Consider the following 22,170-nt stretch of genomic DNA (forward strand, 5'->3'; position numbering starts at 1 on the left):
GGCATTGGAATCAGAATGCGAAAACACATATCCTAAATAAATAATAATAAATGTTAACAAAAATAAAGTACAAGGTAAAAAGTAACACCCACATGAAAATATACTAAAGTAATTTATAGTAAATACTATTTTGTTTTAACCACACTGATAGTAGCTATGTTTCCGTCCACCTATTTTTATGCACATTTTGCGTATGCTCATAAAAAACGGTGAATGGAAACGCCATGATGCGCATAAATTTTGAAAATGCGCATAAAAAACTCATGAGCAAAACTGAGTAGGAAACATTTTATTCGATGATAAAAGATGCGAATAAAACTTTTACCCCACAAATTTCAGTATGCGCATTAGAAAAGGTCTTGTGTGATCATGTAATGAGGAAAATGTGTGTAAATGTGAACCCAGCAGGCTGAGCACACTGTAAAACATCTGAACTGTTGTTTTGGTCATTATAAAACGTCTTACTGTTTAAGTATTAGTTTTATCATATTATTAATGACCTCCAAATTCAAAAGCGTCTGTGCTCCGTGTCTGACACCTTCAAACGCCACCGCACGTTCACTGCATGTCAGGATTGCCTTCTGAGGCGCAAGTCATTTATTAGATGAAGAAAAGATTGACGCAGCTTCTCCTACTGCAGCAAATTTCATTTTTACTGTTGATATTTGGCGCCAGTTAATCAGGAAGTGACGGTTTTGTTCACTTTGACTCACCAGATGGAAATGTTGCTTTATTCGCGCTTCTTTTACATCTTTATTCGCATAAAGTTCATTAACATTTTTGGATGGAAACATAGCTACTGACACCTACAATAGAGGTTGCGCGATAAGTCCATATATTGATTATTGTGAAGAAAGAAACGGAAGTGGGTTTGGAACAAGTAGAGGGTGAGTAAATTATAGTAGAATTTTCTTTTGAATTCACCACTTTTGGGGGAACTTTTTAATGTTATTTCAGAGAAAGACTTAACGTCCTTTTTAATGTAAACGTAATATAAAAGCTTTTTTGGTAATGGAATGAGGCCAGGCTTTAAACAAGTGCACATCAACAGGCTCCATTTGCGCTCAGAAATCATGAAATAGAAATCATGTTGAGTTTCAGTGATGAGCACTGTTTTCTCGCTGTGTAAATATTGGTAATACCCTGAGAGAGGAGCAGATTTCCATCAGCACGTCTCAGAGGATGGCACTATGATGACTGCTGCATTCTGGGCCATGCCTCTGAGTTTCTCTCTCTCTCTCTCTCTCTCTCTCTCTCTCTCTCTCTCTCTCTCTCTCTCTTTCTCTCTCTCTCGTTATTTGCTTTTTGGTGCATTGCACTAATGCATCTAATGACTTCTTAATTAACTGAGGTGCTTTTTTGTGGGCATGGCCACTCAACACATTAGTTTTTACTAATCAGCATGATCTGTTCGTGCACCTTCACTAGAACTGAGGTAAATGACAAAAAGTTGCGACTCTGCAAGCTTAACTACTTTTTAAGTAGTGTGGAATTAGTTCAGTGGTATTCAAACTCTGTAGTTTTGCACAAAGAAGCATTTTTCTTACAAAACAAGAGTGTAGAGTGAAACAAGCACTACATTTCTGTTTTTTTTTATGTCACATTTACAGCCAGGTGCGTTGAGACAGTTATCAAAAGCTCTCTCCAGCAATAATGTACAGTTGCCAACTTGTGAATGTTGGCACAGGAGGAGGACAACTGTGGAATTATTCATTGGTCTTAATGTACTCGTGTACTTTTTTTTTTTTTTTTTTGCTATTGAACATTTCGGAAACATTTTACACCAACATGTATTTACATGAACACCAATATGTTGTAAAATATTAAGACTTTGAAATGCTAAACAAGGCAAATTATTGTAGGATCAAAATCTTGTAAAAATTTCTAATGGGAGTAAAACTTACTGACAATATGTAAATCAACGAAGCTCCTTTTTATGTCGAACTCAGTGCAACTAGTGAAAATTAGTTTGTGAACAAGCTGACATAATCAAGATTTTTTTAACATTTACATCTTGAGCGTGATTATTCTCTAAATAATTATTTATTTGCTAAAAAAAACTTGTACAAAATGGGTTAAGAAATGGATTTGGGTGTAATTTAGAATTCTGTAAATATCAGTAAACTGACTACTGCAACCCTTTTTGTTTATCTCACCTTGCTTGATTAATTTCACTTTCTAGTCCTGTATATTGTATGTCTGAAAGGAAAACTCATACAAATGTGTATGCAATATTTGAAAATTGAAAATATAAAATTGCTTTCCATTCCTTTTTATTGCATTTTTCACTGGTGTTCTTTGAAAAATCCTGAAAGCAGTTTGTTTCTAAATTATTAAATTTAAGGATAAAAAAGTTCCTTATTTCTTTCATCAGTGATAGTTTTTTTTTTTTTCCAGCTGTAACCATTAACACTTCATTTTGATGAATTTTTGAAGTAAATATTTTACTCACCCTCAGGCTACTTAATGAGTACTCTATGTGGTTTTTATTTATTTATTTATTTATTTACATAGCACATTTCATCCACAGTGGCAATTCAAAGTGATTTACATAAACAGGAATAAAAAAGACAAGTATAAGAAATGTATTTATTTACTTGATTTATTGGTTTATTTATTTTTAATAAGTATGTTTATTGAAATATCACTTAACATTATGCAGAATGTAAGAATACACAGAGTATCAGGAAATTTCTTTTAAACAATTAGCAAAGGAAAAATTATAATAACACCCCCCACTCCCCATATATATATTGTATAAATGTCACAAGTTTTGTCAAACCAGCTTTTTTTTTTTTTTTTTGTATGTTACATAAAGATAGTTGCAATGGTTGATGGTAATAATAAATAAAAACAGTAGTGTCCAGAAATGAAGCACAAAAAATGCATTTAAAAGATGATAAAACATTGAATTAAAACAATAGCAAAAAATAAAGTAACAACCACAACAACAACACCAAAAATACTAGCAAAACAGTTATTATACTAAATAATCAATTTATAAAGTCTAACAGAGGTAATGTTTCAAGAAAAAGGCCCCAAATATAATCAAAGTCTGTGGGCTTTTGTCTGACAGAATACAATACTTTCACAGGAGTACTACAAAGTTTTTTTCTTTCCTTTAATAGATTATTGAATGTTTTAAGCTGCGACTTTGACCTAGCAAAAAAACAAATAGTCAAAACAAAAGTTAATACCTCTTGATGGTACATAAAGGGGGCGTCACCGTGGTAAAGTGGGAAGCATGATCGCCTCACAGCAAGAAGGTCACTGGTTTAAGCCCCGGCTTGGTCAGTTGGCATTTCTGTGTGGAGTTTGCATGTTCTCCCCGTGTTGGCGTGGGTCTCCTCCGGGCGCTTCGGTTTCCCCCTCAGTCCAAACACATGTTGTACAGGTGAATTGAATAAGCTAAATTGGCTGTAGCGCGTGTGTGAAAGTGTGTATGGGTGTTTCCCAGTGTTGGGTTGCGGCTGGAAGAGCTAAGTTGGCAGTTCATTCCACTGTGGCAATCCATGATTAATAAAGAGACTAATCTAAAAAGAAAATTAATGAATGAATGATACATAAAGGCTTTATAAAGTAAATGATTGTCCTGACTCATGATGTACAGTTGAATTCAGAATTATTAGCCCCCCTTTGAATTCTTTAAAATGTTTTTAATATTTCTCAAATGATGCTTAACAGGGCAAGGAGATTTTTGAAAATGGGAAAAATATAAACAAGGGGTCTAATAATTCAGGGTGGCTAATAATTCTGACTTCAACTGTATATGTGAGCGCAAATTCCCACACGAGCTAATGCTTTCGTTCACAACTATTTTATATAAGTTACAGCATCCAGGATAGTTTTGATGAACTATATAATTCTTCATTCTCTCTTTTCATTGTAAACAAGCCTAAATGCACACTTTAAAAACCCTGATGTAAGCTGGAGTGAATAAATTAACAGCAAAGATCCATTTAATAGTAAACATCCTATTTAATGTCAGCAGTGCATTTAAGCTTGTTATCCTAAAAATGAACAGAATTCCCCAGCACTGCTATACACATGTGCTTGAAGAGATGCTCATATATTCTGCAGGCATCTTTCACCTGCGTGTACCGGAGTCATCAGCAGTCGGCTCAGCGGTCGGCAGAATCAAAGCTCATGATCTGGACATTGGGAAGAACGCCGAGGTCGAATACAACATCGTCCCTGGAGATGGAGGAGCCATGTTTGATATCACCACCAACGAGCACAATCAAGAGGGGATCATCATGCTTAAAAAGGTACATTGCAATCTGTATTAACTACAATGCTGATTTCTGGCAACGTGTAATGTAATGTGCATTTAGAGTGAAGGAAATAAGTATAAGTAACATGTCAGGATGAGAATGGAGAATGAAGTCACATGCATTGCTCACATGCATTGCTCAGGTGTGATTTTCTTTCACAGACTACCACAGAGTGTAAAAATTTTGATGGTTCTGTGGGTCTCGTCTATCACATCTGATCTTTATTTAGTATTCTCTATTGGATTTAAGTCGGGTGATTGGTTGGGCCATTCTACAGCTTGATTTTCTTTCTCTGAAAGCATTTGAGCTTTCTATGTTTTGGATCATTGTCTTGCTGAAATGTCCACCCTGGGTTCATCTTCATCATCCTGCTAATGTAGATGTTGGACTGAAGCCGATATTATTTATTTACAATGACGAAGGGCAGAGGGTTACTAAAGAACAACAGAGAGATTTCAGCTGCTGTCTGGGCATTCACTGCCTTTCTACACCTCCCTTTCTTCCAGTGTTGCCAACTATTTTTAATGAAAGGGCACTAAGCACTGCCCGAAAAGTCATTGAATGTCGCTAGATTACGTCATACCTCAATTTGCATATTACTGACATCATCACGTTCTGCTGTTTCTGTTTGTTTAACAGTCTATGATTAATAAAGTGGTATTTATATTAGTACTACACTTTATATATGAATGTCAATTTAAATTAATTTATTGCTGTTTGAATACAGGATATCAGTATAGATTTGTAGTGAATTTGCAGTAATCTCTCAGATGTAATAAACTCAGACACATTCCAAAACTGTCACTAAAATATCTGTGATCGTGAACAAGGTCAAATTAAATAGTTAAAATAAAGGAGAAGCAGATCGATTTGACTGTTTGACTCCCTGTGCTAAATCATTTGCCGTCAGTACGCGGTGATCTGCTCTCAGGTTGCAGGTGGGAGAGACTGCTGTACGAGGAGGACTAGGCTGCTTGTCAGTGCTCTGAGGCGGGGGAAGGGTCGACAACATCACCCACAGCTCGTTGAGAAGTGTAGGGACAAGATAGTACGGACAAATGAGAGTCTATACAAAATCTCCAGTAACACAAAAACGTTGCTAGATGTGTCGCTAGTCGCCTTTTTGAAAATTTGTCACTAAGGGGGTCTGAAAAGTCGCTATATAGCGAGAAAGTTGGTAACACTGCATTCTTTATGTGTTCAGTGCTTTTTCCCTTCGTCATTTTATTCTATTACACTTCATTTGTAAACTAATTAGTTTTGTTTTCTTTGCATATATGGATTTATTTTATTGTTACCAACATCTGGCCAAAATTTCAAGTATTTCCTCCATTGTACATAGCTCATTTATTGTGTATGGCCATACACCCAAAGTGCTCTACAACCAGGTATGGGGGTCTCTCCTCACCACCACCAAAACATGAGTGTTTGTGAACTCATTAGTCTGTATTTGATAAATTACAAGAATATTAAAGCACATTGATTTGTAAAAGTGTTTGTGTCATAACAGCTTTGTGTTAATAATTAAGACGGTACATTTAAAAATGATGATAAGAAATGGCAGTTTGCATTATCAAACAGCATATCAAGTCATATTTACCGCTAAAAATAACTGGAAGTGAATGTCACTGGCAGCCAGACACATTAAATTTATAAGTAGATGTGTCAAGTCTGAAAAATAAGGTGGTTGGGCTAGAGACGGATTATATCATCTCTTTTAATAAATAAAATTGAAACGTTTTATCATGTCTTCTTTTTTCTACTGTTACTTTTGCTTTACACTTGTCACAGACATGCATATACAAAACAACTGTTCTTCAAAATAAATAAGTACCTCAGTTAATGATGTTTTATCAATAGTTCATCAAGATTTTAGATGTTTTTGAAGAACATTTTGAAAACTTCCGCTATATTTTTGGAGATTGCAAATGATGTAGCCAGAGGTACATATGGAAATGAACGCCATAGTGCGGTATGATGCTGTTCCATTTCGCGCATACCAGCTGACTGCTTACCTCCATATTGACATCATTCCCGCTGTTACCAGCTTGTCCAGTTGCTCGCCATATACGTGTGTGAACTTAAGACGCAGAGAGGAGTTTGACCGTGACAATAGGGTTTGAGTCCAGCGAAGAATGGTTGCAGAAAGTGGGTAAAACAAAAAGTAAATCACAGAATGTGGTAAAATCTGAAAACTTGCTTAAAATCAGGTGAGGGCTTCTCTTTTTCTGGATTGCTTTTTAAAACTGTCGGTTGGGTTTAGGGAAGGAAAAGAGTGGGTCAGTCAATCGATCAGTTAGTCAGTCATTCATTCAGTCAGTCGTTAGGGACCTCTGGTGGATTTATGCGAGAACAGCAGCCGCGAATGATACTCACTAAAGAAATTTGAGATCTCAAAAAGCATACACAGCGGTATGAAAAATATATATTTTTTTTAAATGCTAAAAAACGCACCTCCTGGGACGTATTTGGTGCTATCCAGAAATGTGAAGAGAGGTACATTTTCAGAATGAAGCTGGGTTGTTTTTGAAACTAGTACTTTAATTTTACTCTATGCAAAAAAGAAACTGCATCATGAAACTGTTGGTTGTTACATTAAAAAAAAATAAAATAAAAAATTAATCTTCAAAACTATGTTTAAAACGTTACATGGCAATGCAGTACCTAAAACTAACATAACAATTAAAATCAGCCTAAATGAGCAGTACATTGTTACTCCAGCAATAGTCCAGTGGTTAGCACGCTGACATATTATGCGGAAGTGCTCCGGGTATCCTGAGTTCAAATCCTGGCCTGGGTTCTTTTCCGATGCTTCTCTCTCACTTCACTTCCTGTCAAAGCTTCTGTCCTGTTAAATAAAGGCAAAAATTGCAAAAATAAATATAAAAAGGAGCAGTGTGATTATTCATTGTTTAATTAAAATACAAAGGTTTATTGTTGCACTTGATAACTGACATATCTTAGCAGCGCATAACCCAGTTCCATGTCATATTATGTGCTATAATATACTTTGCATTAATAAATATTCTGTAATTATTATCATGTCTGGTGATATAAACAAAGAGCAAAATGATCTTGATTGTGAAAATCTTACACTAATTAACATCACTCTCATTAATTATTGTACTTTTTATAAAAGTTTGTTGACTTGTTTACGGATGAGATGGAAGTGTAAAATATGAGGTGTGTTATGTGTGATGAAAACAGCAGAGGAAGGTAATTTTGTGAAATTTCTAATCGTGCTATTCTTTTTTCTCAAATTATACAAAAAGGTGTCAAGATATTCATTTGCAGACACTTTTTGCAATATTCTAGCCAATTATATTAAGTAAATTAGAATCACAATAGCACAGAAAAAATTACACAAGCTTGACTTTTACACCACGAAAGATGCAATTTAGCAGATGATACTAAACGCAGGGGCGACACGGTGACACAGTAGGTAGTGCTGTCGCCTCACAGCAAGAAGGTCGCTGGTTCGAGCCTCGGCTGGGTCAGTTAGCGTTTCTGTGTGGAGTTTGCATGTTCTCCCCACGTTCACGAAGCTTCCCCCAAAGTCCAAAGACATGCGTTATAGGTGAATTTGGTTGGCTAAATTGTCCGTAGTGTAAGAGTGTTAATGAGGGTGTATGGATATTTCCCAGAGATGGGTTGCAGCTGGAAGGGCATCCGCTGCGTAAAACATATGCTGAATAAGTTGGCGGTTGATTCTGCTATGGCGACCCCAGATTATTAAAGTGACTAAGCCGAAAAGAAAATGAATGACTGAATGAACTAAATGCAGGTGTACACCATGCAGGTCTAATGCGTTTGGAGCTTGTCCATTTTATGACCACTCCCAGAGGTAGTTGAAACACATTTAATCAGATTACTTTCATTTTATAAATGTGGTAAAATGTGTTCAAACAGACCAGGAATTATTTAAATTGTGGGACCTCATTTCACAATGTTAGAATAAAAGATCATAAAAAGCCCATATATACACCAGCACATCTCTAGGGTCTCTACCTCATCAGAGAGTAACAGGAAATAGATGAAGAAGACACCATGTGCAAACTGTAATGTGTCTCTACTGTCTACTAGTGATCCAGTCAATCAAAACAATACCAGCTGTAAACAGAACCTTTATATGTATATTATAAAATAAAACCTGTAAGTTAACCTGTAAGTTAACCCTTGTTTGCTGTTGGGGATGTTTTCATCCGCTCTGCAGTGATTTTAAATCTTAATTTGGCCACAACTTTCTTTGAGTTTCAGCAAATGGAATGATTTTTGGTGTCGAATCTTATCTTGATACATATTTTGAGAAAATGCTTTAAAAATGTCAGCAATACACCCTGGACAAATGTATGACCCTTTCGTTATGTTCACGGCTGTTTTTGGTCTATTGACTTCCATTAAAATGACTTTGTTGATTGCAAAGCCTTGACACCATGGGCTCTCTTTAAACGGGCTTATCACAAAGTCTTAGACAAGCATTACAGGCATGTCTAATTCCACTTTTCCTATTTTAAGAATGTAAAATACGGTTTGCACCCTGGAGCATGGCCTAACAGGGTTGTGCTTATTCTCTTAATGAGTTATGGGTGTGTTTGGAGCAGAGGTGCCCAAAGAAGAGCTCACGAGCCAAAGTAAGCCCATTGTAACCTTTGGTTTTGCCCGCCATCCCATCTAAAAAGAGAGGGAGAATGGTGAGGAGTTGGTTGGGACAAATTTCTTTGACAGAGATCATCATTAAGAATTTAATGTAACCTTTTGTTTCTTTGTTTATTTGAGGAGCTACAAAAAGGCCAACAAAAATTAAATGTTTCATTTAAATGTAAATAAATCAGACTTTTAAAATGGAAATACTGTCACTTGACAGATAAAGGACGAGACATCAGTGAGCAAATCAAGGCAAAGACAGGAGCAGCTTGACTAGTGTATTCAGTATTGAACTCCTCTATGTTATAAATAAGATTATTTATGCTTTTACTATAAGTTCATTATAAAATGCTAAAAATGATACTGCACCGTTAATTAATATGGTTTAAAGCAAAGTTTTCTAGTTATTTTGAAATATTAGCAAATAGATTAGGAAATTACCCATTGCAAATTTAATGTAATACGGTTTGGTATATTTAACTTCGGCCCACAGCCTTCAATCAAGTTTGGTTTTTGGACCTTTTTAAGAAAAGGTTTGGGCACCCCTGGTTTTGTGCATAACGTGCATTAAACCAATTAGAATCTCATCTCCCTCTCCTTATAAGAGTCAGTTGCGTTGCACCATGGCCATCCGCTATTTACATAATGGACTGTGTAAATGGAAAAACAGTAGTTTCACTAATGAGAAAACAGTTAAACAGATCATCTGCAGCATGAGGATAAAGAACGAGCCTCCTTTATCCGACCTCTTAACTTTCTCTTTATTTTACTTTTACTTCTTACTTTACTCTTTTACTTTCATGGAGTAAAGACACGGCGAAAATGCACTCAATTGAATTTGGTTTGGTAAGCTCAAAGATTCGTTTCCAACCTATTTATAAATTTAGATTTAATTTCCGGCAAACAAATAAATGAACAATATTAACAAAGTGTGGTCAACAAACTGACTTATATCCAAACCCACTTCTATTCGTTTGCCCCATATGGTGATGCATATGTCTTCAAACCCGACAGTTGGACAAATCTAAAGTTGTTTTTATTAAAACAAATATAAATATGCATATGATAAATAATTCTGCTAATAATAATAACATTTTACAAATGCAAATTGTCATGAAGGAACTGAAAAAGCCCAGTCAAGAAGGCATGGAGGCAGTGGTTTTTATTTTTATGCAGAAAATAATTTTTTTTTTAACATTTTAATGCTTTCATTTGTTTTCATATATAAAGATATTTGTGATTTGCTGTACATCCTGTGTGTATGAAGCAATGTGTAAGCATTTGGACTTACATAGGTGCATAACTAATACACTCAGCACTGAACTTCTGACCTGCTTTTAGTTGATCAACAGTGCGGCCTATTTTCAGTTTATTGCTTATTATCAGCTTATTGCATCTAGTGTATGTTATGACCCCATATAGTAATTTTTATTGTTACTGGTTTTCCCAGTTTGCTAACAAGTAAAATTAGCATTTTTCACTGTTAATCAAACGCATTTAATCAAAACAATGTAGTTATAATGGATGTAAATGTGGAAAAAAACAGATGCCAACATAAGGAAAGTGTAGTCAATTTGAAAAATACACAAAGGTTAACATACATGCAAAATGTAGTCCAACACTGTCATGCCTCAAGTGCATACTTAAAATGCCGGAGTCCGTCATTCATACTGTACAACCACAACCGCATTATCAAAACATCAGTCGTATGTGGCCTGTAAGAGCACTTTGAGGTAATGATGTCTGACGTGAAGTACTCGCCCAAAGGTAAACGGCAGCATTCAGCCCTGCCAGAGAGAACGCAAGGTGACTTTCTGTGGTTTGAACAGAGCCCGGTACTTAAACACTGGCAGCGTGACAGGACTTATTAACATGCCACACGCCTCTGTATATCTCGGAACAGACTTGTCAATAAAAGCAAATGCAGTTTATACAGGATGCTATGCTGGTGTAATATTATTGAAGTGTTGGCAAATGTATCAGTATTTTGATAGGTATAGTATTAATTCTGAAAGTTTTATTGGACATTGATATTTTTTAAGATATTATGTTAGAGATATACATTCCAGTATCTTGTGAACACTATAACAGAAGCATCAGAGTGTTGATCTCTGAAAGTGTTAGTGAGATATATGAAGGTAAAGAGCTCTAACTGTGTCCATATGCTTTTCTCTAAACTCACACAGCATGAATGACAAGCATACAGTCAGGAATCCCCACGTCTGCTGCGCAATACATGCTGGATATCATCTATCATGCACACAATGACAGCAGTGTTTATTTGCAGGATTATTTTACAGGAGGTGTACAGAATTGCCTTACAGCGATTTGCTAAGAAACTTTTGTTGCAAGCAACTTGTAAACGTCCAACTGTTACCTTTAATATTTTGTGTAACCCTTATATTCAATAAAATAATGCACTGATGTTGAAAAAATATCATAATATTATACAAAAGTTTTTGGTAAAAAATATAGAATATATGTTGATACAACTTCTACTACTATTACTACTACTACTACTACAACTACTACTAATAATAATAATAATAATAGTAACACAACAGTCGGGTGACATTGGAGTGAGGATTCACATGCAGTTAATTAGTATTCAGTCAGGCAGGCAACGGTCAAACAGGTAGCAAACAGGAGCATAAAGATAATCCAAGATTGTAGTCAAAACCAGGCGAATGATCAGTACAGGCAGCAAAGAATCAATAACAGGAACGCAAAGCAAGGATCAAAAGGACGTTTGAATGATCGTCAGCTGTGGTGAGAGTGATGAGCACAACGACTTCTGGGAGTTCATAGCAGTGGCACATGTGTAGTTCTCCAGCGACCAGCACAGGCTAGATCACTGGTGATCGTGACAATAATTATAATATTTTATATTATATTATATTATATTATATTATATTATATTATATTATATTATATTATATTATATTATATTATATTATATTAAATTATATTATATTATATTATATTATATTATATTATATTATATTATATTATATTATATTATATTATATTATATTAGACTATATTATATTATATTAGACTATATTATATTATATTATATTATATTATATTATATTTTATTTTATTATATTAGACTATATTATATTATATTATATTATATTATATTATATTAGACTATATCATATTATATTACATTATAATATATTATATTATATTATATTATATTATATTATATTATATTATATTATATTATATTATATTATATTATATTATATTCATTAATTCATTCATTTTCTTGTCGGCTTAGTCCCTTTATTAACCCGGGGTCGCCACAGTTATTGTATAATGATGGTTTGTTCTGTAGACTATCAAAAAATATAGAGCTTAAAGGGACTAATAATTTTGACATTAAAATGGTTTAAAACAAAATTAAACTGCTTTTATTCCAGCCAAAATAAAACAAATAAGACTTTCACCCGTAGAAAAAATTATTATCAGACATACTGTGAAAATTTCCTTCCTCTGTTAAACATCATTTGGAAAATTAATATTAATATTATTAATATTATAAAAAATAATTATTACTCATACAAGAAGTAATTAAACAGAACAATCCTATACTAACAATAAGAAATACTTGTCTGCAAGACTGGAAAACCACTTTGCTAGGTTTATTCATGCATCAAAATAAAAGTATTTTACTACCATTCAGTAGAACTAATGCGAAGGAGTGCATTTGTCTGAACTAAAATCGTAAAAACACAATAACACTGACATAATAACACTGTCAGCCTCTATTAAAATCTCTCACTGACCCGTCGGTTTGGATGCAGTATTACAATATTAAAAAATCTAATAATTGTATATAGGCTACAACAAAACACAAACTATAAACCAACATGATGATATCATTCCAGCCGTCTGACGTCTGTTCCAGAAATACAGAGATGAGTTTTACCTCCAGGAAAACAGCACGCCACCATTCCTAATCATTCCCATAAAGTCTGACACATGCACACTCACACTTCTCTTATTAAATCACCGAAAGCTATAAATGCTTTCATTGTGATTTCACATTCTCTTTGTCAAGTCATTGCATAAAGAACCATTGCATAGAGCAGGAATGTCCAACCCTGTTCCTGGACAGCCACCTTCCTGCAGATTTCAGTTGCAACCCTTATCAAACACACCTGCCTGTAATTATCATGTGGTGTTCAGGTCCTACTTAATTGGTTCAGGTGTGTTTGATATGGGTTGCAACTGAAATCTGCAGGAAGGTGGCTCTCCAGGAACAGGGTGGGCCACCCCTGGCATAGAGGACCACAAAAAATACAGAAAAATAATATAGAAATAAAAACTAAATGATAAAATAAAAAGCATAGTAAAAAGGTACAGAGAGGAAGTCTAATATCTAGCGCAGAGCGCGTTAGTTGTGCACATTGCTTAATACACACAGGATGTACATCAATACGCAAATATCTTTACAAATGAAAAAGAATTAAAGGATTAAAATATTTTTAAAAAAAAAATTTTCTAGCCTACATCAATATAAAAACCACCGCCTCCATGCCTACTTCTCCGGGGGCTTTTTCAGTTTATTCATGACAGCTTGCTTTTGCATGTTATTATTAGTAGTAGTATTATTTATTATATGCATATTTATATTTGTTTTATTAAAAGCTAGCTTAGATTTGCCCACCTGTCAGGTTTTAGACCATATGGGGCACAGCATATATTTGGATATAACTAGTTTTTTGACCACACTTTGTTATTATTGTTCATTTATTCATTTGCTGGAAATTAGAACTGAATTTAGAAACGGTTTTATGTAGGCTAATGGATGTCTGTGCATACAACACCTTTCCTTATCCATGAGAGTGAAATAAAAAGTAAAGAATGAGGAGGCTCATTCTCTCATTCTCATGCTGCAGATGCTCTGTTTACCTGTTTTCTCGCTAATGAAGCACTCAGTTTTTTCACTTACAAAGTCCGCCGTGTAAATAGAAAATGCACTATGGCACGACGCAACTGACTCTTAAAGGGAATGGGAGATGAGACTTTATTCTCAAAACAAACCTATAACTCATTTAGAGAATAAGCTCAACCCTGTTAGACCATGCGCCGTAACGCAGAATGGATTTTTCCGTCGTTAAAATTGCAAAAGTGGATTCGGACACTCCCTTAATGCTTTTGCACCCTGCGCTTGGACTTTGCACCTGGATCGTCAAAATAGAACCCAGAGAGTCTAAAAACACTTTTGTATGAGGAACTACTTTCTTCTGTCGTTCATTCAAGGACATCCGCTACATAAAACATATGCCGGAATAGTTGGTGGTTCATTCCACTGTGGCAACCCCTGATGAATTAAGGACTAAGCGGAAGGAGAATTAATAATATAATATAATATAATATAATATAATATATAATAATATAGTATAATAATATAATATAGGCGAAGCAGTGATGCAGTAGGTAGTGCTGTCGCCTCACAGCAAGGAGATTGCTGGTTCGCTGGTTCGAGCCTCGGCTCAGTTGGCGTTTCTGAGTGGAGTTTGCATGTTCTCCCTGCGTTCGTGTGGGTTTTCTCAGGGTGTTCCATTTTCCCCCACAGTCCAAAGACATGCGCTACAGGTGAATTGGGTAAGCTAAATTGTCCGTAGTGTATGAGTGTGTGTGTGTGAGTGTGTGTGTGGATATTTCCCTGAGATGGGTTGTGGCTGGAAGTGCATTTGCTGCGTAAAAACTTGCTGGATAAGTTGTCGGTTCATACCGCTGTGGCGACCCCGGATTAATAAAGGGACTAAGCCGACAATAAAATTAATGAATGAATAATATAATATAATATAATATAATATAATATAATATAATATAATATAATATAATATAATATAATATAATATAATATGATATAATGTAATATAATATAATAATAATATATAATAAAATATAATATAATAGAATAGAATAGAATAGAATAGAATATAATATAATATAATATAATATAATATAATATAATATAATATGATATAATGTAATATAATAATAATATATAATAAAATAAAATATAATATAATATAATATAATATTATATTATATTATATTATATTATATTATATAATAATATATTATGATATAATGTAATATAATATAATAATAATACAATATAATAAAATATAATATAATGTAATATAATATAATATAATATAATATGATATAATGTAATATAATATAATAATAATATATAATATAATATAATGTAATATAATATGATATAATATAATATAATATAATATAATATAATATAATATAATATAATATAATATAATATAATATAATATAATATAATATAATATAATATAATCATAAGTCAATGCTATAAAATAAACTTTGACATGCACAACACAAACAGTAAATTACTTTTAGCTTTAATGGTGCTTTTTCCACAGCAGCCGTGTTTTCACATCAGAACATCTGCATCTCGGTTACCATAGAAATATAGATTATCGAGCTGCCGTCTTACAGCTCTAAAGGCTAAATCTATAATATATCAGCATGCTTTTTGTTCTTCTCCTTTTCTTTCCCAGTGCACAACCTTTTCCCCTCAGTGAGGCTTTAAGAGACGGCCGTATGATTTTATTTGCTGCACTTGTCTGATAGTCCCCTCACAGGTTTCCCTGCATTCGTCTAAGTTCTGCTGGATTCAAGACAGCAATTACAGGTGTGGACAATGTAAGAGAAATTAGTGCAGTTATTTTCTCTCTGCGTGTGTCGGTAGAGCTGAGAGAAAGCAAGAGATTTATGGTTGGCATGTATTGTCTCTGTTTACCCCACAGTTTGACTGTGTTTCGAGCCAACACTGAGACAGAATGATGTATTCTTCTCAATAGGAGGTCCAATAGGACTGTAAATATGTGTCTCTTTCTCCCCAGTGTGAGAGTTGAAGCATGTCCCCTACTAACCACCGCTTAGAAGAGGTGAAGAGGCGTCTGGGGTTTTTGTACAGGGATGTGAAATAGTATTTGCCCCTGTGTTAATTTGTATTATGCACATACATTTAAAGTCTGACCCCTGTATATTTTCCCCTATTTTCTATTTAACACATTTCTAACATTATAGTTGTAATAACTAATTTCTAAGAATTGATTTCTTTTATCTTTGTCATGATGACAGTACATAATATTTTAACTATATATATATATATATATATATATATATATATATATATATATATATATATATATATATATATATATATATATATATATATATATATACATGTATGTATATATATATATATATATATAAACAAAATAAAAACAAGTAAGTTTTTCTCCAGAAGAAAAAATATTTAAGGAAATGCTCTGAAAATGCCATGTCCCGTTAAACATCATTTGGGAAAAACCATGTCACAGCTAAATTATTATATAGTGGTCGAGATCTCAAAGGTGATGCAAGTTAAGAAAACGTGCAAATAGAAAAGTGCTACCAAATTGAGAAAATATTATGTTCTGTCACAATTTCTTCTCATTTGCCAACACAGCTGCACACCAATTCTCATCATTTGTCAACACAGTTGTCAACACAGTTGCACACTGTTTCTTATCGTTTGTCAACACAGTTGCACACATCTTGGTCTTACTATTTCTCATTGATTTATCAGCACAGTTGCACACTGTCAAAATGGCTGTGTGCATATGTTCTATACTGTATATGAACATAAATATATCTGAGCTTAGATCCAACCGGCGATTCTTTGTCTGGGAGTCTGTTGCTCTAACAAGAAGGCTAAATACCATGGCTTCTAGCGTGTGTCGCTAGAGCACCTTTTGAGCTCAGAGAAGTGAGGTTTACCTGCATCGAACTTCCCTTCACTGTAAAACCCAATAAGTTAAGGTAACTCAAACCATTTGAGGAAACTGATTGCAGCAAACCATTTAAGTTCAAAAACGAATCCTAATAAGTACTGTGAACTTAATCCATTTGAGTAAACGAAGCAATTTGAAACCCAATAAATGAAGAGAACTCAAAACAACTAAGTACTGTAAAACCCAATAAGTTAAGGCAACTCAAATCGTTTGAGGAAACCAATTGCTACAAACCATTTGAGTAAAAAAAAAAAAAAAAAAAAAAAATATATATATATATATATATATATATATATATATATATATATATATATATATATATATATATATATATATATATGAGTATGTTAAAAACTCTTTTCAAATGACTAGAATTAACTTTAAGTAAATTTTGAGTTAACTGCACTCATTTCATTTGATTAAATTGACTGTTGGGTACACTTCGTTACACTCACCCCCTCAACTCCCATCCCGGACGAGCCCCCACATGTAACCCACCAGTCCTACTGCACCCATCCTGATTCTTTTTATCAGAGTTAATTGCTCTAACAAGGAGGCTAAAGCCCATGGCCTCTAGTGTCTGTCACAAGAGCGCCTTTAGAGGTCAGAGGAGTGAGGTTTACCAGCATAGCACATCGCTAGCTGACCCCCGTTACACTCAACCCCTTAAACCTCACTCCCATCCCAGACAAGCCCCCACATGTAACCCACTGGACCTACTGCATCCAACCTGGTCTGAGCTGGGATCGAACTGGTGATTCTTTGCATAGGAATGGGTTGCTCTAATAAGGAGGCATCTGTCACAAGAGCAGCTTTAGAGGTCAGAGGAGTGAGGTTTACCTGCATAGCACATCGCTAGCTGGCCCCCGTTACACTCAACCCCTTAAACCTCACTCCCATCCCAGACAAGCCCCCACATGTAACCCACTGGACCTACTGCACCCAAGCTGGTCTGAGCTGGAATCGAACTGGTGATTCTTTGCATGGGAGTTGGTTGCTCTAATAAGGAGGCATCTGTCACAAGAGCACCTTTAGAGGTCAGAGGAGTGAGGTTTACCTGCATAGCACTTTGCTAGCTGGCCTCCGTTATGTATTTATGAAGTCAATTTTGCCAAATTTAGGTATAGTTGAAGTCAGTTTTGCAATGTATATGGTCAGCATTCAATGCAACATTTCACTACATTTCTGAAATACCGAACAGTGTACATAAACATATTTTGTTTCTAAAAAAGCTAAACATTAGGTTGAATTCTATAGCTGTAGGCTTTGTTTGAATGTTTCTCCAGTGGCTGACTGAATGAAATGTCTATGAGAGAGAAAGAGGATCATCAAGGCTTAAGGATTGTGAGTGATTACCTGCTCTACTGTCAGCCTGAACAGCAGCCGCACAGCAGATCATCAAAATGTTTAGACAACCTCTCGGCTAAAGCAGCGATTAAAGCAAACAATAGGCCCTGCCGATCCCCTGCAATCGTCTGTAACATCCCTATTTACAATTACACAAATAAACACTCGCCAACACAATAATGAGCAAACACACAAACACACACGCGCACACGCAGAGCAAATCACATATTCCCTTATCTTCGTTTCTGCTCAAATGATGCTCTTGTCAGATTAAAATGCGTCGTGAATTGTAGCGTGTTTGTGTGTCTGTTCCTGAATGTGCATGAAACGAGTGTTTGGTGATAGCAGTAATTGAAATACTAAATATAGAGAAGCTGATTATGATGCTACAGACCACACACACACATTTCACATTTAAGGGAAACCATGCGACTTGTGTGTGAATACTGATAAAACAAGGGTACAGATATTTTACATTTACATTTAGTCATCTAGCAGACGCTTTTATCCAAAGCGACTTACAAATGAGGACAAGGAAGCAATTTACACAACTATAAGAGCAACAATGAATAAGTGCTATAGGCAAGTTTCAGGTCTGTAAAGTCTGAGAAGGAAAGTATTAGTAATTTTTTTTTTTTTTTTTTTTTTTTTGGGTACAGTTAGTGGTATATCCAGAGAGGCAATTGGGACTAGGAGATTAGGAAGTGAAGTGGAGACTAAATTGTAAATTTCTTGAAAACAGCAAGTGACTCTGCCGTTCTGATGCAGTTAGGGAGTTCATTCCAGCAACTGGGCAGATTGAACGCGAGTGTTCAGGAAAGTGATTTCTTCCCTCTTTGTGATTGAACCATGAGGCGACGTTCATTTACAGAACGTAAGTTTCTGGAGGGCACATAGATCTGCAGAAGTAAGAGCAGATAAGAAGGGGCGCAGCCAGAAAACGCTTTGTAAGCAAACATTAAAGCTTTGTATTTGATGCGAGCAGCAACTGGCAGCCAGTGCAAACGGATGAGTAGCGGAGTGACATGTGGTCTTTTAGGTTCATTAAAGACCACTTGTGCTGCTGCGTTCTGGAGCAGTTGAAGAGGCTTGACAGAGTTAGCTGGAAGCCCAGCTAGTAGAGAGTTGCAATAGTCCAGTTTGGAGAGAACAAGAGCTTGAATAAGGAGTTGAGCTGCATGTTCAGATAAGAAGGGTCGGATCTTTCTGATGTTATAGAGTGCGAATCTGCACGATCGAGCAGTTCTAGAAATGTGATCAGAGAAGTTTAGTTGGTCATCAATCGTTACTCCAAGGCTTTTCACCATTTTGGATGCAGTAATGGTTGCCCCATCCATCTGGATTGAAAAGTTATGGTGTAGAGTCGGGTTGGCAGAAACTACAAGCATTTCCGTTTTCGGAAGATGATGATCTTTTATCTAGTGTGAAATGTCCAACAGGCAGGCTGAGATGCGAGCTGGAACCGAGGGATCATTGACCGTGAAAGTTTTTTTAATAATAATTACTATAAATAATAATTTTCCCTAGTGATGGGTTGCGGCAGGGCCGGAGTAGGACTCCTTTTCAGCCCTGGAGTTTCAAGCCTCAGACCGGGCCACCTCAGTTCATGACTGACTATATTAAAATAAGGGCATTTCCAATTCAGTTTCTAATGACACTATCACGTCTTTTTTTGAGAAAACAGCTGCTTTAGAACTTCAAATGTTCAACAACCCTAACAGTATTATATGTCTTAACAATAAAAATAAAAATTACTCAGACGAGGATCGAACCCGGGTCTGCGGGGTCGAAAACTAACATGCTATCCACTGAACCATAACGGCTGTTCAGGGCAAATTGACCAAGTTATATCATCATTAACCTGCAGGCTGCAACTTGCTCACTGAGCTGCAAGAACATAGATAAAAAGAGTAGCGCTGCGGTACAAATAATGAATAAAAAGGCTATGGTCAAGTAAATAAATTAATTAATTTAAAAAGTGTGACTGCTGAGAGCAAACAATTCTGGAGCTAGGGATACCGGCCCTCGCGGCCAAAAAACGGACCGGCCCAACGGGAATTTTCCCGGTCCTCCCGATTAGCCAATCCGGGCCTGGGTTGCGGCTGGAAGGGCATGCTCTGCATAAAACATATGTTGGAATAGTTGGCGGTTCATTCCGCTGTTGCGACCTCTGATTAATAAAGGGGCTAAGCTGAAAAGAAAATGAGTGAAGGAATAATATTGATCATTTAAAAAAAATATTATTTTATATTATTTATTTAATTATTTTTATATGTTATTATTAGTATTATTATTATTATTAGTAGTAGTAGTAGTAGTAGTAGTAGTAGTAGTAGTATTTAGTAATATCAATACTTTAAATAATTGTTTTGTATAATTTATTTTGTATATAGCATTTAAATATGTATATTTTATATTTTTAATTAATTTAATACATAAAAATACATATATAATACAATAAAATATATAATACATTTAAATAATAAATAAAAACTATAACAAACACAATATTTATTTATTTTATTTAATAAATAAAAACAAATTTCAGTTATTTTAATATTTTCAATTTTGATTCTGAAAACTGGAGCAAATGCTGTTGAAAATCCTACTTTTCTATTACAGAAGAAAATAAATAGAAGAAACAACTGTACTACATTTCATTTATACATAAATAATTCATGACACACACTTGCACTGCTATCTTTATGGGGACTTACCATAGACATAATGATGTTTTTATACTGTAGTCTGTATATTCTAACTCCTTAGCCCAACCTTTTGATTTTTTTTTTTTTAAATCATAGGGACCAAAAAAATGTCTCCACAATGTCAAAATTTACTGGTATTGCTATACTTATGACATATGGTCCCCACAATGTCTGGAAAACAAGGTACACACACATAATTATATACCCTATATTAATACACAGTCAATGTCAGGTTACAGTACACAGTAATCGCATTGGGAACCTTATATTTCACACCAGTCAGCATTCTGTGCAACTGTGCGAGGACGCAACAGCCCATGTAAATGGGTCAGCTCATGATTACTCATCAAAAACAAATGATCTTCGTTTCTCCCATTAGTAAACAAAAGCAATTATTTTTTTTTAAAGTTGTGAGAAGTCTAATCCCACTGGATCTCACTGTCTCTCACTCCCTCAGAGCACCTGCCAACACAAACACACAACACAGATCTTAATTATCACATAGATCAAATAGCATTGTGAGGACACATGATAGGACCCCTTAATCGTGTAAATGTGGTTTTAAGGGGAAAACAGACAAAAAACATTTGCTTACCTTTATTTAGAATTGTTAAAAGTGATGTAATTCTGCAACAGTGGGTTTTACGGGGTTACACAAAGAAACAATTACAAAATATTGAAGAGAAGATACAGAAAGTAGAGCTGTAATCGGGCCATAAAAGTTAGATCCGATAAGTCCGATACATTTAGCCTATAAATTGGCCAACACACCAATAAAAATAAGTCTTTCCTAACAAATTAAATTAAAACAAATTCTAAATTATGACGGGTATTTGGCAATAATGAAATTAAGATAAAGGCTCTGCAGGATTTGTTTCGCCACTTCTCTTCACAATCTGGCCTTAAGGCGACGGTGAAGCTGAATATTAAAAGAATAATGCCACCATTAGCCTATAGACTCTGTCTACATTATGCATTTATGATTTGATTAATATTTAGTTATGATTTAAAAATTCTTTAATCACCAAGACTACGTGTTTTTGAGGAGGAACATCATTGAATCCACAGAAGCCTAGATGGCTTAGCATAGTCCTGCGCACATGGTACTTCCAGCAGCACTGAACACTCTTTCACTGCTGCTGCTACTGGCCGAGATGCATATTACTGATCTGGCTAATTTTGTAAGTTTTGGATAGGATTGTTTGTTCATCTTCCACCAGCCAAGAACATCCATTTTATTTTCTATGACAGCGATTTCAATGTAGCCAGGGATATCTTTTTGTAAATTGCTTTTGAAAACTGTCGCTTGGGTTTAGGAAAGGAAGAGGTTGGGACAGTCGATCAGTCAGTCAG

The 22,170-nt window shown here is 35.0% G+C and overlaps 1 protein-coding gene across 3 annotated transcripts in view; it reads left to right on the forward strand.

The window, feature by feature from the left end:
* Positions 1-22,170, forward strand: part of cdh12b (cadherin 12b) — a 321,993-nt gene that overhangs the window by 217,127 nt on the left and 82,696 nt on the right. For all 3 annotated transcript variants that reach the window (XM_021480407.3, XM_021480408.3, XM_073918845.1), the window contains exon 6: positions 4,081-4,268. In XM_021480407.3, the coding sequence (XP_021336082.2) occupies positions 4,081-4,268 (188 nt within the window). The remainder of the gene's footprint in view (positions 1-4,080; positions 4,269-22,170) is intronic.

The sequence above is a fragment of the Danio rerio genome, chromosome 12 (assembly GCF_049306965.1).
Source record: "Danio rerio strain Tuebingen ecotype United States chromosome 12, GRCz12tu, whole genome shotgun sequence".
Classification (NCBI taxonomy): Eukaryota; Metazoa; Chordata; class Actinopteri; order Cypriniformes; family Danionidae; genus Danio; species Danio rerio.